Source organism: Mus pahari, chromosome 1, assembly GCF_900095145.1.
Source record: "Mus pahari chromosome 1, PAHARI_EIJ_v1.1, whole genome shotgun sequence".
Lineage (NCBI taxonomy): Eukaryota > Metazoa > Chordata > Mammalia > Rodentia > Muridae > Mus > Mus pahari.
Window position 1 is genome coordinate 120,163,186 of NC_034590.1, and position 13,857 is coordinate 120,177,042.

At 45.6% G+C, this 13,857-nt stretch overlaps 1 protein-coding gene across 2 annotated transcripts in view; it reads left to right on the plus strand.

Moving 5' to 3' along the window:
* Positions 1 to 11,318, plus strand: part of Ganab (glucosidase II alpha subunit) — a 19,824-nt gene extending 8,506 nt beyond the window's left edge. Inside the window, exons 5-25 of one of the 2 annotated variants that reach the window (XM_021221077.2) lie at positions 1,618 to 1,797; positions 2,268 to 2,333; positions 3,095 to 3,164; positions 3,337 to 3,424; positions 3,507 to 3,603; positions 3,848 to 4,028; positions 4,709 to 4,862; positions 5,428 to 5,663; positions 5,756 to 5,882; positions 5,998 to 6,077; positions 6,319 to 6,462; positions 6,586 to 6,682; positions 7,195 to 7,296; positions 7,437 to 7,680; positions 8,937 to 9,001; positions 9,192 to 9,268; positions 9,355 to 9,429; positions 9,578 to 9,691; positions 9,810 to 9,922; positions 10,058 to 10,158; positions 10,279 to 11,318. In XM_021221077.2, the coding sequence (XP_021076736.1) occupies positions 1,618 to 1,797; positions 2,268 to 2,333; positions 3,095 to 3,164; positions 3,337 to 3,424; positions 3,507 to 3,603; positions 3,848 to 4,028; positions 4,709 to 4,862; positions 5,428 to 5,663; positions 5,756 to 5,882; positions 5,998 to 6,077; positions 6,319 to 6,462; positions 6,586 to 6,682; positions 7,195 to 7,296; positions 7,437 to 7,680; positions 8,937 to 9,001; positions 9,192 to 9,268; positions 9,355 to 9,429; positions 9,578 to 9,691; positions 9,810 to 9,922; positions 10,058 to 10,158; positions 10,279 to 10,388 (2,521 nt within the window). In that variant the 3' untranslated portion in view covers positions 10,389 to 11,318. The remainder of the gene's footprint in view (positions 1 to 1,617; positions 1,798 to 2,267; positions 2,334 to 3,094; positions 3,165 to 3,336; positions 3,425 to 3,506; positions 3,604 to 3,847; positions 4,029 to 4,708; positions 4,863 to 5,427; positions 5,664 to 5,755; positions 5,883 to 5,997; positions 6,078 to 6,318; positions 6,463 to 6,585; positions 6,683 to 7,194; positions 7,297 to 7,436; positions 7,681 to 8,936; positions 9,002 to 9,191; positions 9,269 to 9,354; positions 9,430 to 9,577; positions 9,692 to 9,809; positions 9,923 to 10,057; positions 10,159 to 10,278) is intronic. The other variant, XM_021221139.2, reaches the window with a different exon arrangement.
* The last annotated feature ends 2,539 nt before the right edge of the window (positions 11,319 to 13,857 follow it).

Below are 13,857 nucleotides of genomic sequence, written 5' to 3' on the forward strand. Positions count from 1 at the left end.
GGCATGCGCCACCACTGCCCAGCTTGTTCTCAACTTCTTTTTTTGTTTTTAGTTTTTAGTTTTTAGTATTTATTTATTATATGTAAGTACACTGTAGCTGTCTTCAGACACTCCAGAAGAGGGCGTCATATCTGGTTACGGATGGTTGTGAGCAACCATGTGGTTGCTGGGAATTGAACTCAGGACCTCTGGAAGAGCAGTCTGTGCTCTTAACCCGCTGAGCCATCTCTTCAACCTGTTCTCAACTTCTTAATGCTGCAACTGTTTAATACAGTTCTTCATGTTGTGGTGACCCCCACCCATAAAATTATTTTTTTGCACCTTTATAACTGTACTTTTACTTCTGTTATGAATCGTAATGTAAATATCTGTGTTTTCCAATGGTCTAAGGAGACCCCTGTAAAAGGTCATTGGACACACCCTCCCACCCCTACTCCTTGCAAAGGGTCTCGACCCACATGGTGAGACCAATGCCTGGTATATGGGTATGTGCATGTAAGTACAGGTACCCTTGGGGGACAGAGGGTCCCTGGAGCTGGAGTTAAAGGAGCTTGAGAGCTGCCTGACACGAGTGCTGGAAATTGAGCCTGAGTCCTCTGTGACAGCAGTGTACGATAGCTGATGAGCTGTCCCCTCCATCCCCAGTTGACTCATTTGTGTTTGTAAGTGTGTATGTAAAGGTGCACATGTGTGTGACAGCTAGAGGACACTCGTGTCCCTGGGATATGCCCCCATTTTAATGTTTTTCACCTTTTTAATTTTTCTGATGGCTTGGGATTTAGCAAGTAGCTTAGGCTTGCTAGCTAACTAAAAGGATCGCCTGGCAGTGAAATTACATGTATGCCCCACTATGTCCAGCCCCACCTACATTTTTATGTAGGTTCTAAGGATTGAAGTAAAGTCCTTTTGCAAGCATTTTACTTGTCTGTCTCTTTAGCTTTTTGCTTTAAACTTTAAGATACAGTCTTACTATGCTCTGGCTGGTGTGGAACATGGTCTAGACCAAGGAGGCTTCAGACTTGAGGCAGCCCTGTCTCTTCCTTCCAAGTGCCAGGTTACAGATGTGTGCTCCTATACCCAGTCTTGATTTTGGGACCAGTAGTGTGGTTTAGTAGGTAAAGATACCTCTGCTGAGTCTAAGGACCTAAGTTCAATCTTCTACACCCAATATGAGAAAAGGAGAAATCAGACTCCCAAAAGCCCCCACAAAATAAATAGAAACTTACAAAAATTAATAAATTTTGTTCTAAGTATTTATTGTTCTTTGTTTACTGGCATATATGTGTAGGTATGCATGTACCATATGCATGTAGAGGTTAGAGGATAATTTGGGGATTGGCTCGCTTCTTCTACACTGGTCTTTGGAATTCAAACTCAGGTCATCAGGTTTAGTAGCATGCATCTGCCTGCTGGGTCATCTTGACAGTCCCCAAAAATGTTTAAAGAGAGAAAGGCTCCAATGAGTTTGTTTCTCCTTGAGTTATGACCTGCTGCTGCTGCTTGTAACAGGTCTCTGGTCTTTGCCTTCATATATGATATATATATATATATATATATATATATATATATATATATATATATATATTATATCTCCCTTTTGATCTCTCTCTTCTCTAGGCTTTCAGTCTCTGCCCGTGACGACAACAGTGTGGAGCTAACAGTGGCTGAGGGACCCTACAAAATCATTTTGACAGCACAGCCATTCCGCCTTGACCTGCTAGAAGATCGAAGCCTCCTGCTCAGTGTCAATGCCCGAGGACTTATGGCTTTTGAGCACCAGAGGGCCCCCAGGGTCCCGTGAGTACAGGGTGGGAACTTCAGGGAACTTACTGTGGTAGTGCCTAGAAATGTCACAAGGTCTGGCATTGTACTCGTGGGAAGAGACTGGGTGCAGAGCAGCCGGATGGGGCAGGAGGGCGGGAGATACTCTCAGAGAGGTAAAAACAGATCTGGGGTGCAATTTTCTCTTTCTTGTACAGACCAGGAGGCAGATACTTCTGTCCCTGAGCTGTACACTAGGCACCTCCTCTGGGAAGTCTGCCTGGATCTGCTTTCTCCTTCCCCTTCTCACATCATCACATTCCCCTAGTGTATTTTCTTCTTATTTATTTATTTATTTATTTATTTATTTATTATTTATTTATTTATTTGCAGTTTCTTTCCCCCCATCTCTGGAAGTTTGTCTACTGAAACTCACTTTTATGTTTCTGTTTTTGTGTTGGTTTTGTGCCTCCTCCCCCTTCCCTACTCATCTCCTCCTGCCCCAGTTTCTCGGATAAAGTTAGTCTCACGCTCGGTAGCATGTGGGATAAGATCAAGAACCTTTTCTCTAGGTAAATCCATGGCCACTGGTACTGTATCTGTTCCTCCTCCCTCACCCACCCCTCACTCTAGCCCTCTGGGGAAGTCGCCCCAGACCTTTTTATTCCCTCCCCTTCACCATCTGTCCTTTCTCCACTCTTGGTATTTGGGTCCTTGTCTGCTGTCCCCCGGCTGTGAACCCACTGGGAGGAAGATGAGTGCTGGAAGTCCTGAAGGAATGTAGGAAGCTTCTTGCTTTGTGAGGGGTGGAGGGATGCTCTGCTTTGCCGTGACTCCTGGCTCACTTGGAATACATTGAGATTCTGGAGAGAACTTTTAGCTAACTGCCTCTGAAGAGCATTCTTTGGTAAAACCTTTTGGAGTCCCACAGTGTGTCTAGAGAGGCTTTTTATGGTCTGACCAACTTGCCTTTGTAAAGTACGATCAAGAGAGGTCAGATTTTTTTCTATGATGGCAGCAGAGCCAGGACTAGCATTTAGAACCCAGGTCACTGAACCACCTTGCCTGTCTCTTCTAGATACCAACAGAGGCTGCTGATATGGGCCTGTATGTAGAAAGTACTTCCTGCTGGCATTTTCTCCTCATTTTCCTCTGTCAGTTCTTTCCCCATCCTTGCTCATTGGGGTCCCTTCCCAAGCTTTAACAATCAGTCCCTTCCTTCAGTGCTTTCATTCCTTTGGACCCTTGGCTCTCTATTCCCTCACCCCTCCTTCCATTAGCCCCTCGTCCCTGCCCCCTCTGGATTGGAGCAGACAGCTCTCCTACCTTCCAGGCAAGAATCAAAAGACCCAGCTGAAGGCGATGGAGCCCAGCCTGAAGCAACACCTGGGGCTGGTGACAAGGTAAGTTGAGGTGCCGGGTGGTCGGAGTGGAGAATGGGGCTGCCTGGGGGGCGGTGAGTAAAGGCCCACAAGAAAACTGAGCCTGTTCTCATCCTAAAGGATGAGATTTAGACTCTGAGAGTGGGAAAAGACAACTGGGACATGAGTAGGTATCAGTCCACTTTTCTTACAGCCAGAGGAGACCCAGGAAAAGGCTGAGAAGGATGAGCCAGGAGCCTGGGAAGAGACATTCAAAACCCATTCTGACAGCAAGCCTTATGGTGAGAGGCTGGGAAAACGCTGGACAGGGGTACAGAGGTATCTTGCCAAACAGAAGTTCTGTAAATCATCCTTTTCTTTCAGGCCCCACGTCTGTAGGTTTGGACTTTTCTCTGCCAGGAATGGAACATGTGTATGGGATCCCTGAGCATGCTGACAGCCTGAGACTGAAGGTCACTGAGTGAGTCCGATAATAACTCTAGGATGGGGTTAGAAAAGGAGGCAGTCAGGGCTGAGGATTGCTCATAGAGTAGCATATTGTAGACAAGCATACTTCCCTTCTTGTATCTGGGCTACCTTCTTGATTAGACACTTTTCTTAAGGAAGGAGACTTTCCTTTTCTCTCAGCTATGTCTGTGGAGTAGCATTTACATATGTTGTAGCCTGGCCATTCATTAGTCTAAGTCTTGTCTGTTTGTCACCAGGGGTGGTGAGCCGTACCGCCTGTACAACTTGGATGTGTTCCAGTATGAGCTGAACAACCCCATGGCTCTATATGGGTCTGTGCCTGTGCTCCTGGCACACAGCTTTCATCGAGACCTGGGCATCTTCTGGCTTAATGCTGCTGAGACGTGGGTTGATATATCCTCCAACACGGCTGGGAAGGTGAGAGCATGGCATGGGAGAGATGTGGTGAGAGTCTGCCATGCCTTATGCTAGGGATGCTGGATGTGAGTGTGAAAACACGAATGAATGGCACAGCTTATATGAGAGACGGTCATAATCATTGCCAGGCAGTCTTCATGTGAAGCCACTGCTCTCTGGCTTGAGAAGATTCCCTTGTTTCCTGTCCATTCTGTAGGAACACTCTAGGTTGCCGGGGTTTAAGCTGCCAATCTCTGGGCCTGGAGAGATGGCTCACTGGCTGCTCTTCCAGAGATCTTGAGTTCAATTCCCAACAGCATGGTGGCTCACAACCATCTGTAATGGGATCTTATACCCTCTTCTGTCTGATGCCCTTTTCTGTCATGCAGGCATACATGCAAATAGAGCACTCATATACATAAAACACGTAAGTAAATATGCCTTGAAAGAAGGAAAAGGGTACCCAGTTTGAGGGAAGAAGACCAGTATCATCAGGTTATTATAAGGCAGAGGACTTCGGGAGTGGTAAATGACAAGCTGACGTGTGGTCCGTGAGCACTTCCTTGAAGAAATGAGACTTTACTCTTAAGTTAACTAATAGTGAGGTGTTAGGAGCCCACTGTGTGAGCACTCAGGAGAATGGTGCTGCTTTTGTTTGAAGTTGGCAATGAAATGCTGACTTCCCTTTGTCTCCTTCACAGACCCTGTTTGGGAAGATGCTTGATTACCTGCAGGGATCTGGGGAGACTCCACAGACAGACATTCGTTGGATGTCAGAGAGTGGCATTATTGATGTTTTCCTAATGCTTGGCCCTTCGGTTTTTGATGTCTTTAGGCAGTATGCTAGTCTCACAGGTAGGTGATGTTTCCACTTCTGCCAGCCAACAGCCTCATTTTTCTGTTCTTGAGAAGTTAGTTTGTACATCTTCAGACAATCGCTCCACCCCTGTTTTCCTACTCTACCTCCCTTTTAGTATCCTTCTACTTTGTAATCTGGTTTAATCCGATCCCCATTATAACTATGTTCTTTTCTTCCCCCTTTTGTTGTGTGAACACATGCGTGTATGATGTGTACGTGTGAGTCCCCTCAGAAGCCAGAAAAGGGCGTGTGGGGCTGATGTTACAGTGGTTGTGAGCTGCTTGATGCTGGTGCTGTGAACCCACACTTGGGTCCTCTGGAAGGGCAGCAAGTATTTTTTTGTTGTTGTTGGGTTTTTTTTTTGAGACAGGGTTTCTGTGTGTACTCCTGGCTGTCCCGGAACTCACTCTGTAGATCAGGCTGGCCTCAAACTCAGAAATCCATGTGCTCTGCTACCCCAGTGCTGGGATTAAAGGCGTGTGCCATCACTGCTTGACTAGCAAGTGCTCTTAACATCTGCCATTTCTTCAGCCCCAGTGACCCTTTCATTTGAACCTGCAGGGACCCAGGCATTGCCCCCACTCTTCTCCCTCGGCTACCACCAGAGTCGCTGGAACTACCGGGATGAGGCTGATGTTTTGGAAGTGGATCAGGGTTTTGATGATCACAACATGCCTTGTGATGTCATATGGTTGGACATTGAACATGCGGATGGCAAGCGGTACTTCACTTGGGACCCCACCCGATTTCCTCAGCCCCTCAATATGCTTGAGCATTTGGCTTCCAAGAAGCGGAAGGTAAGGGGGTCCTGTAGCTGTGTTTGGTCTTCTTGCAGTAGGGTTGAGGCATGGTAGTCTTCACCATTTCTACTTCTGTTCTTTGTTTCCAGCTGGTGGCCATTGTGGACCCCCACATCAAGGTAGACTCAGGCTACCGAGTTCATGAAGAATTGCGAAACCATGGGCTGTATGTTAAAACTCGGGATGGCTCTGATTACGAGGGCTGGTGCTGGCCAGGTAGGCAGGCCCATAATTGAAGGGGAGGCTATGGAGCAGCTAAAGAGGTAGAGAGATTTTGTTATGTTTTGGTTTTGCCTCTTTGGGAATTCAGAGTTGGTGTTTTCTCTCTCAGGCTCAGCTAGTTACCCTGACTTCACTAACCCAAGGATGAGGGCCTGGTGGTCTAACATGTTCAGCTTTGACAATTATGAGGTAGGAAAGACTGTCCATATGCCTTCTGTCTTATCTACTTTTCCTTCATGAATAAGCTTTTCTGTTCAGGACCATTGCTTTTGTTTGACCTGTAACATTTCATGGGGGCTTGAGCATCTTGGATGATTCTGAAAAATACTTGGTTCTGAATTTCTAGAAGCTTGCTTTCTGACAGTGTTTATCGTCGACCATCGTTCTCTTTTTTCCCCCCTTACGTAATTGGTGCCTCCTGTGCTTTCAGGGTTCAGCTCCTAATCTTCATGTTTGGAATGACATGAATGAACCGTCTGTGTTCAATGGTCCTGAGGTCACCATGCTGAAGGATGTTGTGCATTATGGCGGCTGGGAGCACCGGGATGTCCATAACATCTATGGCTTATATGTGGTAAGGGACCGGGAGAGGAAAGTTGGCAGACAAAGGGAGGATAGTAGTTAAACATGGGGACTATATAGTTGTCACCAGATGACAGATGGCATTTGCTCTTCACTCTCTTGTCTTTCTTCCTAGCACATGGCGACTGCTGATGGACTAATACAGCGCTCTGGTGGCATAGAGCGTCCCTTTGTCCTGAGTAGGGCTTTCTTCTCAGGCTCCCAGCGCTTTGGTAAGGCTTGGAGAATAGAGCTGTGGCAGCTGTGTGAGAGTGAATGCCTGTAATTCCCGCACTTAAGGATGCTGAGTCAGGAATAGCTTTAGTTGTAGGCCTGCCTACACTGTCCAGGTAGTCTGGGTACTCTGATCTGTTTAGTGTGACTCTGTCTCCAGGGAAGAGTAAGCAAGTACAGAGGCGTAACACAGAGTATGGAGGCCAGGTCAGAGGAGCCGTAGTATCTTTGGAGAGCTGCACACTACAACCTCCAGCTGTGTATTTGACGTGTGAATGGTGTATCTAATCCTCATTTAAGCCTTCTGGCAAGGATGGAGGGGAGCACTGCCTAGCTTATGCAAGGCCTTTGTTAAGTTCCTAGTATACCAAAAAAGAGAAGGAGTTGTGTTTAACTCTACTGTCGTCAGCGTCCTGGACACTTGTCTAGTGACTGTGATGGGTCAGAGGGCACCCAGATAAGGCTGAGTCCCTTGCTCTATACCAGGCTCCTTGCCCTTTGACTCCCTTAGGAGCTGTGTGGACAGGGGACAACACTGCCGAATGGGATCATTTGAAGATGTCTATCCCTATGTGTCTCAGCCTGGCACTGGTGGGGCTTTCCTTCTGTGGTGGTAAGAGAAGGAGAAATTTGGGGTTTTGATTGGGATAAAGTCACAGGACCTGGGCATGAACAAAGAACAGAATATTTATATGAGTGGCTGCCAGTGCTTCTTCTTTGCCATTTTGCAACCTGCTCCTTCTCCTCTCCCAGCGGATGTGGGTGGCTTCTTCAAGAACCCAGAGCCAGAGCTGCTTGTGCGCTGGTACCAAATGGGTGCCTACCAGCCGTTCTTTCGGGCTCATGCCCACTTGGACACTGGGCGGCGAGAGCCATGGCTGTTAGCGTCTCAATACCAAGATGCAATCCGAGATGCCTTGTTCCAGCGGTACTCTTTGCTGCCCTTCTGGTATACCCTCTTCTATCAAGCTCACAAGGAAGGGTTTCCTGTCATGAGGTAAATTAGTCAGTGGGGTCTGTATAGAGTCAGATAAATGACTGGGAGATAATGAGGTCTGGTTTGCATCTCTGGGCCTATTTCTATCCCTTTTCAGGGCCTTGTTTGTAAGGTCTGATTTTAATATGAATATGCAAGAGAGGTCTGAGGATGTAATTCAGTGGTAGAGTACTTGCCTTTTAATGTATAAAGAAAGCCATAAAAAAAAAAAAAAAAAAAAAAAAAAAGAAAGCCATGAGTTCGGTCAAGCCCCAATGTCACCAAAAAAAGAAACAGGCTAATGAAATGGATAAAAGCAGTTGCCATCAAATATAGGAGTTCAGTCTTTAGAACATGATGGAAGTAGAGAATTGACTCCTAGAAATTGCAAGTTTTTTTCTGACCACCACATGCATGATGATAATGATAATGATAAAAGCCTGGTCTTGTTATATATGTCTATAATCCTGAAATGTAGGAGGCTGAGGTAGGAAGTAGGAGGAATAAAAGTTCAAAACCAGCTTGTGCTACATAGCAAGGCCCTGTCTCAAAAAGAGAGTCGCCGGGCATGGTGGCGCACACCTTTAATCCCAGCACTGGGGAGGCAGAGGCAGGTGGATTTCTGAGTTCAAGGCCAGCCTGGTCTACAAAGTGAGTTCTAGGACAGCCAGGGCTACACAGAGAAACCTTGTCTCGATAAAAAATAAAATAAAATAAAGAGAGAGTCATGAAAAGACTGAAGGGAACAAGTGAGTAATGGAGGCTATCATCTGAAGAAGACTGCCCAGTGATAAGTTATTGACAAGAATAAGAAACATGAAGTTATAGGATTAGGTAGTCACAAAAGGCCCTTTTGAGAATATGGCCATATTAGGAACCTGTACAATGAGTGAAGTAGGTGTTTGTGATCTCAGGGAAGGACATTCCACAGAGAGGAGGCTGCCTTGGGAAGGAACTGTTGGAGAGATTGTCATTAGGAATAGGGATGATACTTGTGCTCCAAAAGGGCCTTGCAAGCTATGTGTCACTGAAGTGTTCAAGGAGGCCACTGAAAGGCAGAGAACAGTTGGTAGAAGAGTGGCATTAGGGAGGTAAGATAGAAAGTACAGTGGCCAGGCAAGATGGAGTTCTGTAGCTGCAGCTGAAGTCCTGAATTCATCGGCTGAAAGCTCCTGGATCTTTTTCCCAGTGCAATTCTAATTGCTATCTCTTGGAGGAGAGCATCTTTGACCTCTGAGAATGTAATAGCTTCCTTTCCTGTCTTGCTTCTTTCCTAGGCCCCTCTGGGTACAGTATCCTGAGGATATGTCTACCTTCAGTATAGAGGATCAGTTCATGCTTGGTGAGAAATGGGAGGACAGCTGGTAGGAGGTTGGGCTTCAGCTTAAGAACAATGTGTGGGATGTGTATGTGTGGAGTTGGAGTAACTGTGGCTTGACTTGTGACAGGCAGATCCTCTAATGCTCTCTAGACTGGTAGCTATAGCCCTCGTTCTATAGCCCTCGTTCCCTGTTAATTCTGGTATGTTTTAGGAGATGCACTCCTTATTCACCCTGTATCGGATGCTGGGGCCCATGGAGTGCAGGTCTATTTGCCTGGCCAAGAAGAAGTAAGTTACAGGATATTGTAGGCAAAGAAGCAAAAGGAGGGGACCCCAGTGCACTGAGTAATCCAGTATCTTCTTGTCATCCGCAGGTGTGGTATGACACTCAGAGCTATCAGAAGCATCATGGGTCCCAGACCTTGTATCTGCCAGTAACTTTGAGCAGTGTGAGTATACCTCTCTAGCTGCCATCTCTGTTGGCTTGTACTTCTCCAGAAGGGGAGAAAATATATAATTTGGGGAGCCAGAGGGAAGGAACAGAAGATGCTGGAAGGCCTGAAGGAGTAGTGCTTCACTGCAGCGCTTTTGCCCTAGATCCCCGTGTTCCAGCATGGTGGAACCATTGTGCCTCGATGGATGCGTGTGAGGCGCTCTTCAGACTGTATGAAGGATGATCCTATCACTCTCTTTGTTGCTCTCAGTCCCCAGGTGAGTTTCCAGTGGGTGAGCTACCTCAACTATCTGCCTGTTCTCTAGGACTCAGTCCTCTGGATGTGAATGAAGGCACTCTCTCTTTGGCTTAAGTTCCTCACCTCTTCCTGCACAGGGTACTGCCCAAGGAGAGCTCTTTCTAGATGATGGACACACCTTTAACTATCAGACTCGCCATGAGTTCCTGTTGCGTCGGTTCTCTTTCTCTGGCAACACACTTGTCTCTAGGTAATGGGGTGTCCTCTGTATGGGCCTTGCCTTCAGGGGTGTTCAGGTTCACTGTGCTTTTGTTACCTTTTAACTTCGCTTTGGATTATCTTCCTGACGATTTCTTCAATTGGCATTTGCTTTTGTTGCCTCCAGTTCAGCAGACCCCAAAGGCCACCTTGAGACACCTATTTGGATTGAGCGAGTAGTCATCATGGGGGCTGGAAAGCCAGCAGCTGTGGTGCTCCAGACCAAAGGTTAGTGATAGGTCTGGCCTTGAAATTTGAAAACGAAGCAGAGGTAGGGTTGACAGGGTTGCAACCTTGCTATGGAGAAGTAGCCTATTATTGACTGTGGTGCTTGCCTTCCTTCCACAGGATCCCCTGAAAGTCGCCTGTCCTTCCAGCATGACCCTGAGACCTCAGTGCTGATATTGCGTAAACCTGGTGTCAGTGTGGCATCTGACTGGAGTATTCATCTTCGATAACCCAAGGAACTTGTTCTGAGTTGGGAGGAAGGGCATGGTGGTGTTGAGTTACCTTTCCTTTTGCCTTGGAGTTTGACCTTACCTAGATTTCACCTTCTAATTCCAAGACCCAGATTCTGTCAACATCTGGGCAAGATGACAGGGCTGTCCTGGGGCTCTGAATTCCGCTTGTGACCTAGTCTTTCCTCTGTGTGTTACCAAGTCCTTCATACTCAGTATCCTGTTGCTGTAACTGGAGCACAGTCATTTGTGAAGACCCAAGGGGCCTTGTCTTTCTTTTTCTCTTCCTTAGGGTCCCTACTTTTCCTCAGACCCCATCTATTCAAGACTCTTGTTTGTTGATGCCATTTCTTGGAAGAAGATGAGGGCAGTGAACATTAGGGTTCCTTTTCTTCTTCCCTGTTCCCTCCTTTCCAAAATGCCTATCCTTCCATTCCGTCCCCTGAGTGTCCCCTTTTCTGTTCCACTGATACACTGGGACCACCCCTTACTTGGTAAGGGACGAGTGGATCAAGACTGAGGTTCCTGGAGAATGTCCTCTTCCTTCTCATCTCAACCTTTTCTTCCTGTTTCTTTCCAGAGCTGCTGCATTTCTCCCATCCTTAGAGGGAGAAGCTTCCACACAATTAAGAGGGCATGGTTATTAAACTTCTTTTGCCCCTCTGGTCCCTTTGGGACACTCAAGATAGAGAAATGAGTTGTGGTTTCACTGAATCACGGTCACCTGTATTTATTGCTGGGAAGAAGACCGAGGGTGGGGGGAGATGATCATGTGTACCCAGGGATGGCTTCAAGCCCTGGTAAGCGGGTTGAGGGAGGACTCAGGAACCAGGAGAACTATTTGTGGGAATTTTTTTTACTTCCTCTGGGTTCCCAACTGTGACAGGTTTTGATAAAAAGGAGAAACAATAAAAAACAAAACAAAACATAGATAATAATTGGATGTCTGAATTATACTTGTAAACTGAACAAAACAGCTCCAGTAAATAGTGGCCTACCATTTTATTCTGTATAAGCTGCTTCATTTCAGCAAAATGAGCAAACCTGAGGTGGCTTTAGCTTGGGGATGCTAGTCCTTTAGAAGAACCCAGCAACAGGTCTTAGGAGGTAAACTGGTCAGAAAACTGCTTTGTCTCACAAATATAGAGGCCTGAGTTTGATCTACAGGCTCACTGTAAAAAAAGCTGAGTGTGATGGCAGGCTTTTCTAAGCCTAGTTCATAGGAGGCAGAGACAGTTGGATCCTTGGGGCTCTGGTCAGCTTGCCTAGCCTACTTGGTAAGTTCTAGTCCAGTGAAAGATCCAGTTTCAAAACAAAAGGATAAGGATGGTGCCTGAGTAACCTCTGGCCTACACACATTCATATTCACAGCAACTGTCATATTTTAAAGTGGACGTAATAAGTAGTGATCAGAACTAATGGGGTCTCTTGGAAATACATACACTGTCAAATGTTTTCATCAGACTGCTATTTTTTTTTTTTAGTTAATAGCATTTTATTTATTATTTATTTATTATTATTATATGTAAGTACACTCACTGTAGCTGTCTTCAGACACCAGAAAAGGGCATCAGATCTCATTACAGATGGTTGTGAGCCACCATGTGGTTGCTGGGATTTGAACTTGGGACCTTCGTAAGAGCAGTCAGTGCTCTTAACCACTGAACCATCTCTCCAGCCCAACAGCACTTTTTAAATTTACTTTTTGATTTAGGGTTTCACCATATAGCTCTGACTGACCTGGAACTTAAGAGCTCTTCCTGCCTCCCTTAGAGCTGGGATTAAAGGCTTATGCCACTGTGCCCAACCTAAGACAGGATTTTGATATGTAGCCCACTGGCTTTGAGCACCTGATCCTTTAGCCACAGCCTCCCAAGGGTTGGTATAATAGATAGCATTACCATACTCAGCTTTTAGAAATTGGTTTGCACTGCTGGGGATTGGACCTATGGTCTTGCCCTTTATTAGCATTTTAGAGATCCTCTTATTAAGTTGAACTTGCTAGCAAAGAGCTGGAGTCTGGCAGATTGCCTGAGTTGAGATTCCAAAGCCATTCTAGACCACAGACCCTTTCAGATAAGGAGAGGGAAAAAAAAAAAAAAAAAAAAAAACCTTTCTGGGCATGGTGGAATAGTTCAAGGCCATCCTGAGACTTTTATTTAAGTTGAAGGCTATTCTGGACTAAGTCTCAAAACTCTATTGTTGGGAAGATTGGAGAAAGGACTAGTAGTGGACACTTGATTACAGGGGAAAAAAAGTTCTGAAATTTTGTTTTGTATGGTAGGGTGACTAGATAATTTCTAAATGGTTTTTACAAAGCTAAATGAAAGGAGTTTTAAATGTTTATTATGATATAATATTGAAATAGAAACATAGTTACTGATGGGAACATAGTTTTTTTCTTTTGTGAGTTTTCTTTTTTTATTGAATATATGTTGAAACAATACATATTGTTCAACAAAGAGAAACAGTTTGTGTAATAGGACTGGCTGACCATCTTGAGATATAATGGTGTTTACCTCTACTTTCAATGTTGTGCAGGAATTGCAGACATGCACCACTACCCCAGGTTTTTTGGTGATAGAAACCAGTGCACATGCTGGCCAGTGGTGGTGTATGCCTTTAAGTCCCAGCATAGGTAGACAGATCTCTTGAGTTTGCCTGGCTAGCAAAGTGAGTTCCAGGACAGCCAGGGTTGTTAAACAGAGAAACTGAAACCTTGTTTTGGGGGTGGGTGTGTGTGTGGTGGGGTGGGGACCAAAGAAAAACAGTGCATACTAGACAAGCTACTTCCTGGACTAAATATGTAAATTGTTAAGTATCAGTGAATGAAGTATTGTTGTAGTGTAGACTTGGTACCCACTTTTACCTCTAGTCACTTGCTGAAGAGACGTGACCCTGAAGAAACTACAGATCATAGAGCTGAAGATCTAGAAGGAACTTTTAAAAATTGTCCTACGCTAATGACATATTTTTGGCCTAAAATTGGAAGGCTGGTGAGATGGTTCAGCAGTTAGAGCACCAACCCTGAGGTCTCAAGCTTAAAACTCCAAAGTCCTCTGGTTCTCACGAACATGTGTAAATATTTTCAAATCCTATTTTTAATGATGGTTCTTAAACACTTTAACCTCCCTTGTAGTCCACCACCCACCAGAGGTAGTAGAAAAGGAAAGATACAGAGGACGTGGACATGTTTAGTTGTTTGGAGCAACTGTTGTCTGAAAATCTGCAGTTCATTACACAGGTTAGCAGTTTCAGCTTGATCCACTCATTTCATGAATCTATCAGCAGTTCAGTTCGGTAGAGTAGGGATAGCGAACAGGAAGCAGTGGTGGCACAACCTAACAGAACCAGGACTCAGCCTCAGCACAAAGCAGGAGGGACCAGCAGGAATGCCATTAGAAAACATTTACTCCCAGCACTTGGGAGGCAGAGGCAAGCGGATTTCTGAGTTCGAGGCCAGCCTGGT